At 43.1% G+C, this 6,214-nt stretch overlaps 1 protein-coding gene across 1 annotated transcript; it reads right to left on the reverse strand.

The window, feature by feature from the left end:
• Positions 1-541: 541 nt before the first annotated feature.
• LOC104277759 (dual specificity tyrosine-phosphorylation-regulated kinase 3-like) lies at positions 542-5,718 on the reverse strand. The gene is made up of 2 exons (XM_009874501.1): positions 5,611-5,718; positions 542-2,113 (listed from the first exon to the last, which is right to left on the reverse strand). Exons 1-2 carry the CDS (start codon positions 5,692-5,694, stop codon positions 542-544), a joined length of 1,656 nt encoding a protein of 551 aa, XP_009872803.1. The 5' UTR covers positions 5,695-5,718.
• Between the last annotated feature and the right edge of the window lie 496 nt (positions 5,719-6,214).

The following is a 6,214-nucleotide window of genomic DNA, read 5'->3' on the forward strand; positions in this document are numbered from 1 at the left end:
TAAAAATCTCAGTCAGGGTGGATAAAGCAAAAGCAGTGCAGAGAAATAAAATTCTTCAACCATAATTTAGCAATTTGCAAGTAACCTCCTAACGCACTACATTAATACGCTTGTGCTTTTGACAACAGATGTAAAAACTCTCCCCGGAATAAAAAGAGTTCAGCTGGAGATTAACTGAAAATACTTATTTTAAATCAATTTCCCTTGCTGTCTCAAGCAAAGAATTTGTTAAACCGTCCTGATAAGAAAGATTTCTAAACCAGCATTATTAACGAGCGTGGCTGCCAAACGGCCATTTCACCCAACAGCTGAGCTGACCCACCCAGTAACGTAACATGCACCACGTGGCGAGTGAAACGATCGGATAAAAGTTAGCCCTTTAAACATGTACATTTTGACTGAACTTTTTATAGTCAAGATTAAACCTCTACTAAAAAGTAAATCCATTAAAAAAAAAACCCCTTGGTGTTTAACTTCCTTACACATATTAACAAACAATTAAAGTACAAGGTACGTATCCCGGAAATACGTAAGCTCTCCATTAGCTGACCAGCTTGGGCAGCACAGTACAGAGAGGAATATTGCCGTTGGAGTCGGATGTCAAATTAGCCTTCAGCTTGGTGGCTACTCCAACCACAGGAGGCAACTTGGAACCTAACGCCGTGAAAGAACTTGTATAGCTAGAAATCCGTTTACTGGAGGTTTTATCAGTGCTGGGTGGTTTGGGTGTTCGTTTACAAATCCACGGGTGCCTTAAAGCTTGACTCGGAGTCATGCGTGCGGAAGGATCCCAGCTGAGACATTCTTTTAAGAACTCTGTGAACAAGGGATCGTCGCAGCCCTTCAGCGCCGTCACCCAGTCTTTGTTCCCTGGAGCACCTCGTATTTTACCCCGGCGCGATCGGCTCCCGTTAAGGGTCACTCTTCCATCCGCGTGCGTGGTTGCCGTGCAGTAGCGAGGATGACCCTTAGAGTTGATGAAGTTCTTGGCTCGTTTGGATTGATCCAAAAGCTTCTGGGGCGGCATTCCAAGAAGCTCCATCATACAAGCCAGTTGGTCTCCCTCATCCTCTCCAGGAAAAAGAGGGTATCCAGTCAATAGCTCCACCAGAATACAGCCAAAACTCCACATGTCTATGGGCATCCCATAGCGACTGCCCAGAATCACCTCCGGCGCCCGATAAAATCGAGACTGAATATACGTGTAGACTCTTTGGTGCTCGAAACAGCTGGACCCAAAATCTATAACCTTGATTCCGCTCCTCCCTTGCTGTTTTAGGAGGATGTTTTCTGGCTTCAAGTCACAGTGTATGATTTTGTTTCTATAAAGGGCATCCAAGCACTGCAGGATAGAGTGAGCAAACTTACGCACCAGTTGGATACTGAAACCCTGAAACTTATTTCTTTTAATCAGCTCATAGAGGTTCATGCTCAAGAGTTCAAAGGTCATACAGATGTGGTTCCGAAAGGTGAAGCTTTCCAGCATATGAATAACATTCATACTGCCCGTTTTATCCTGCTTCTTCAGATGCTCCAGAATCCGGATTTCTTCCGCTGCTTGGCGATGGAACCTCTTTTCATTTCGAACCATCTTTAAGGCTAAGTGTTGGTGGAGTTTGTGATCGTAGACTTTAGCAACTTGTCCAAAACTGCCCTTGCCGATGATTTTGAGAACTTCATACCGGTAAGCAAGATGGTCATGGGGCACGTGAATGTAGCTGCCTTGGTCATCATCATAACCTCCGTTGTTGGGACCCCCAATCACCCCTTGCCTCTTTTTTGCAGCTGGACCCACAAAGTAAATTTCAGAAAAATTAAAGATCTCTTGCTGCTCATAAGCAGATAACTGATGTTTGTACTGTTTGACAGCTTGCTCGGGAGCTTGGGAAATGGCTTTATGGGCTTTTGAAGAACTACTACCACCTTTAGAAGTGCTTATGCTCTCTATACTTCTATCCTTTGTCAGGGAAGGAAGAGATCTTTCCAAACCAGTGATTCCTGCAGACTGAAGAGTGCTACTCCTTCTGTTGCCAGAGTCCTCAAACAATTGCTCCACTTTGACCTGACTTCCAGCCAAAGGGTGATCCTTCATTGCGAGTTTGTTGCTAGAAACCTACAGATGAAAAAAATATAAAACTTTATCTTTCAAAGCACAGACTAAAAATGAAATCAATACTACATAAACCGAAACCAGTAGCATCAACAGGTTTTGCACTTATTAGGAACTGACCCAAACTACCTCCAGTTACAAGCACAGTTGCAGAAGGATATACAAAAAGAATTGCAACGTACTGCAACAAGCGCTTGCACACACGTGGAGTACTTGTAAGTCCATAAAGGGAAAACCAAAGGGACTCGGACAGGGACACAACACCTATCTCTACGAGTATGCACGTAGTCAGCAAACAGGCGGGGGAACAGCTATGTTTAGCTTGAAACGTGGGTGCTGCAAACACAACCAACAACAGATGCAACCTGCACCTGTCTGAAACATGCAACACACCGCCGAAGCGCAGAGAAGCGTCAGGAATATTGCAAGGACAAGTGTGCTGAAGGGAAGTGAAGAAACAACAGCAGGTGACATAAGGCTGGTGTAACTGAGCTCAACGAGGAGCAAGAGGATGACAGAGCACTACAAGATAAACCATACTTTAAAAAAACCCAACAAACTTATTTCTTTGAAGGGGAAAACATCATCATATCCACAACTCCCTCTGAAATCACGAGCTGCACAACTCTCTGAAGACAGACTTGGAAGCTTTGACTAATCGGGAACATCTCCTATTCCAGCTTAGCTGACAGGAGTCCCTGACCACTGCCTCCCGTTCAAATATTTACAGCTGAAATGAACGCACGGAAGGTGAGAAAAGCACTGCGAAATTTTCCAAGCCTGTTGCTTTTACAATTTGGTAAACGATGAACTCCCTGGAGTTCAGTTCCTTACTCGAACAACAGTTATTTCCCTTTTCTACTTGCTGACGCTCCACGCTGACAGACAGCAGGGAGGTGTTGTCTTACCCCGTGCAACACTGAAGAAGCCATGACTAGAGTAGCAACATCTGTTTTCCATTTTACCCTTTAATCTAAAAATAAGGATTTGCGACACATGCCAAACCGAATCCCTGAAAACCAAAATAACTACACAGGAATCAAACAAAAAATATAAATAAACCTGCAGATCCACAGCAATAAAACCAAATTCCTTTTAAGTTACATACAATCCAGCATCTTGGCACAGTCAGTAAATAAGGGAAGTGAATGTTCTTGCCAAAAACAACTGTACACGTCTCTTCAGAGTCCGTTTGCTGGTGCTGCCTTGCAACGCCAGCTCTTGCTGGTAAGCCCCCCAAAATGGTCAGAGCCTGCAGAACACAGTCCTTATCAGTGGTGACTGTGGGCCATCGGATGTATCCTCTTAAGTTCCACTACCCTGCGCCCTATCAACCCCAAACCATGGTGTACTCTACGAGACACGCCTTTCCAGAAAGTCTTAAATTAAAAAAGCAACAAAGCCCAACCCCGGTAACTTCGCATAAACACCTTTTTCTCGGAGTCTGGCTGAAGCTCCGAGATAAGAATGACATATTCTCAGAACTGGTGAAAAGACTGAACCACTAAGTTTACAAATCAACAGAGAACACAAGCACAGAGCAAGGTCCACAACTTGTTTGTTTTCTGAAGTTTTTGGGGGCGAGGCAGAGAGGGAGGGGGAAGGGCAGAAGAGAAGGGCAAAACAACCAACCTGCCCTGCTAGAGTGGAAGTGTTATTTCTCACATTTGCAATCAAAACTCAGTAGTCTTCCTACATGGTTACCCCAGTCAGAGGAATCAGTTACGCACCAAGACTTCAAAACGTGCGACTGTGCTGTGGAAATGCTGCTTCTTACCCGAATACCTTTCAAGTATTTGATTTCCCCAAAAAATGGTGCTAACAGCGTGAATGTCATCAATTGTACCAACTCGACAAAGCGCGGAAGCCTTGCCAACAGTGCCAAGTCTAAATATTCTCTGTTCAGGAGCGAGAGCAACTCTGCAAATGCTGCTGTTTGTAACAGACATTTTGTGCCACCGAATCCCTTAAATAAACGTGGAATTCATGACTCCATTTATCCCGGAGCTATTTCTTAATGAAGAGGCTGTGGCTTTGGATCTCAACTCACGAGCCATTCAGTGGTAAGGACTACACTTCGCTTCTTAGAGGACCAACAAAACCATTTGCCACGTGACGACAAGACACAAATATAGATCCATCCGAACTTGAACTCGGAAAAGTCAGATGACTTCTAGGAAACATCAGCTTTCTTTTCCATATTGCAGGCTGCCCAGGTTTTATTAATCAAGTGCTATGAACAGCCAAGAAATTAGACAGACAACACAAGTGGCACCCTGCTGAAGATTTTCACATACTCACAAAACTTCATTTTACACAACATCGTACACAACTGGTTTTGCAAAAGTGCATCAGTTAGTTTCTGAATACTGAATTAAACCAAATTAAACTCACGTATGCTCAAAGCAGAACTGTTCTCTTATAGCTAAGATGACAAGAACGGACTGCTGCAGACACCAGACTTTTCAATTTTCTTGTAAGACAAACATTTGGCAAAAAGGACACCAACTATTACTTAATTCCAGATACTTTCCCACTAAAACCGAGCATCGTGATTTTCATCCTTGCATGCTTCATCTCAGTTCCTGCTCACTCTGCTGCTCCACAAATCCCTCAATTCCTTCTGCTCTCCCTCAAAGGGAAAATATAGACCCATGCTACTGCGTCTGCTCAGTGAATGGCATAAATGAAAGTAATTACTAATATCTGTGACAATAAATTCACCCCAGGTGATTATTTTCAATTGCATCTTACTCTGTGAAATGTCTATTTTCACTTTTAGAGAGTGTTTGTTTGTGTTTTTTTAAAGTTCAAACTCCTTCACTCGTGCCAGAATTCAACAAGAGCCAAAACACGTTTAAAAACGACACAAAGGTCAGATCAGCGTACAGCTGAGCACGACCACTACTGCTCGGTTCAACCAATTTAAGGAAGGACCTCATAACTCCACGTCTGCTGAGGAAACACAGCAGTTCTGAAGCAGCATGTCAATGCTTTCAGCCCATAAAGAGCTATTTAGCTAACAAACGAAGCTGCAGATAATGCCAACATTTTCAGAGGAGAAGGATACTTTTCTAAGACGTTTGGCACCCGTGCAAACCCACACTTCTGTTCGTAAGCACTTCTCTCTCGGAATTTTCATGAGGGAAACTAAAATGGAAATGTGCAAGAGGTAAAGCAAAGCATGTGTGGATTTACATACTAATCAACACCCAAGGTGACACGGCAGAACACTTCAACCTTTGGTAAAATAACTTTCTTCATTAAAACATGGGCTGAGGAGAGTAAAATAGGATTTCTGAGGCTGCCTAGCAAGTTCTACATCGAACACAACACCACATCATTTTTATGCTTAGTAAAAGCAATAATGTTAATAAGCTACTACAGAGCTGTAACATCCCACGTGTTTAATTTATTCTCTCTAGGGAGATACAACTCCTTGATAGATCTCACTGCCAGAGAACACAACGTGAAGAACCAGACAACTTTAAAATACTCACATTAGATCTTCCAAGGGCAGGAAGTCCTGAGGGGCTGTGCTCTTCATTTGTAGACTCTTGGTACCTAATCTGATCTATCCTCATATAGGAGTCATATAATCCATCTCCAAACCTGGCTGGAAACGTCCCATACACAAACCAGTTAGTCACACAGTTCGCAGTGATCTCCCTTAGCACATCTGAGTCTGTGAGATCAGCAGTTCTCATTCATTTACTAAGGGACCTTTAGCATTTGACGATGACTGTATTTTAATACCACAACAGAGCGCAAAGGTCTTGGGAAATCTTAATTTGTGATACGCTTCGTTTAGAGCTTCTCTTTTTTTTTTTTTTAATCAACTTTTGCACTGCAAGTGCATCCTTAAGAAACATCCGCCAACATCCTCCCCGTTCTCCTGTAAACAGGATAATCCCGAACTGAGAGCGACAGCAGAAAACGAGCGTACACTTAAATACTTGATAGGACTATCCTTTAAAGTAGGTTATCCTTTAAAAATGATATGTGGGAATTACAGTTAGCAGATTTGCTGTGATGGGGCGGAGGGAGAGTGGGGGAAGGTCGTGTCGGTTTGCACTGTAACTGGTGATAAATAGCGTTAAAAAA

Source organism: Apaloderma vittatum, unplaced genomic scaffold (assembly GCF_000703405.1).
Source record: "Apaloderma vittatum isolate BGI_N311 unplaced genomic scaffold, ASM70340v1 scaffold31458, whole genome shotgun sequence".
NCBI lineage: Eukaryota > Metazoa > Chordata > Aves > Trogoniformes > Trogonidae > Apaloderma > Apaloderma vittatum.

What these genes read in the sequence shown, in the direction of transcription:
- LOC104277759 (XM_009874501.1), bottom strand. Translation starts at nt 5,694, where the DNA reads ATGAGGATAGATCAGATTAGGTACCAAGAGTCTACAAATGAAGAGCAC. An exon ending in CTGCCCTTGGAAGATCTAAT is followed by an intron (nt 2,114 to 5,610) that starts GTGAGTATTTTA and finishes TTTCATCTGTAG; the next exon opens with GTTTCTAGCAACAAACTCGC.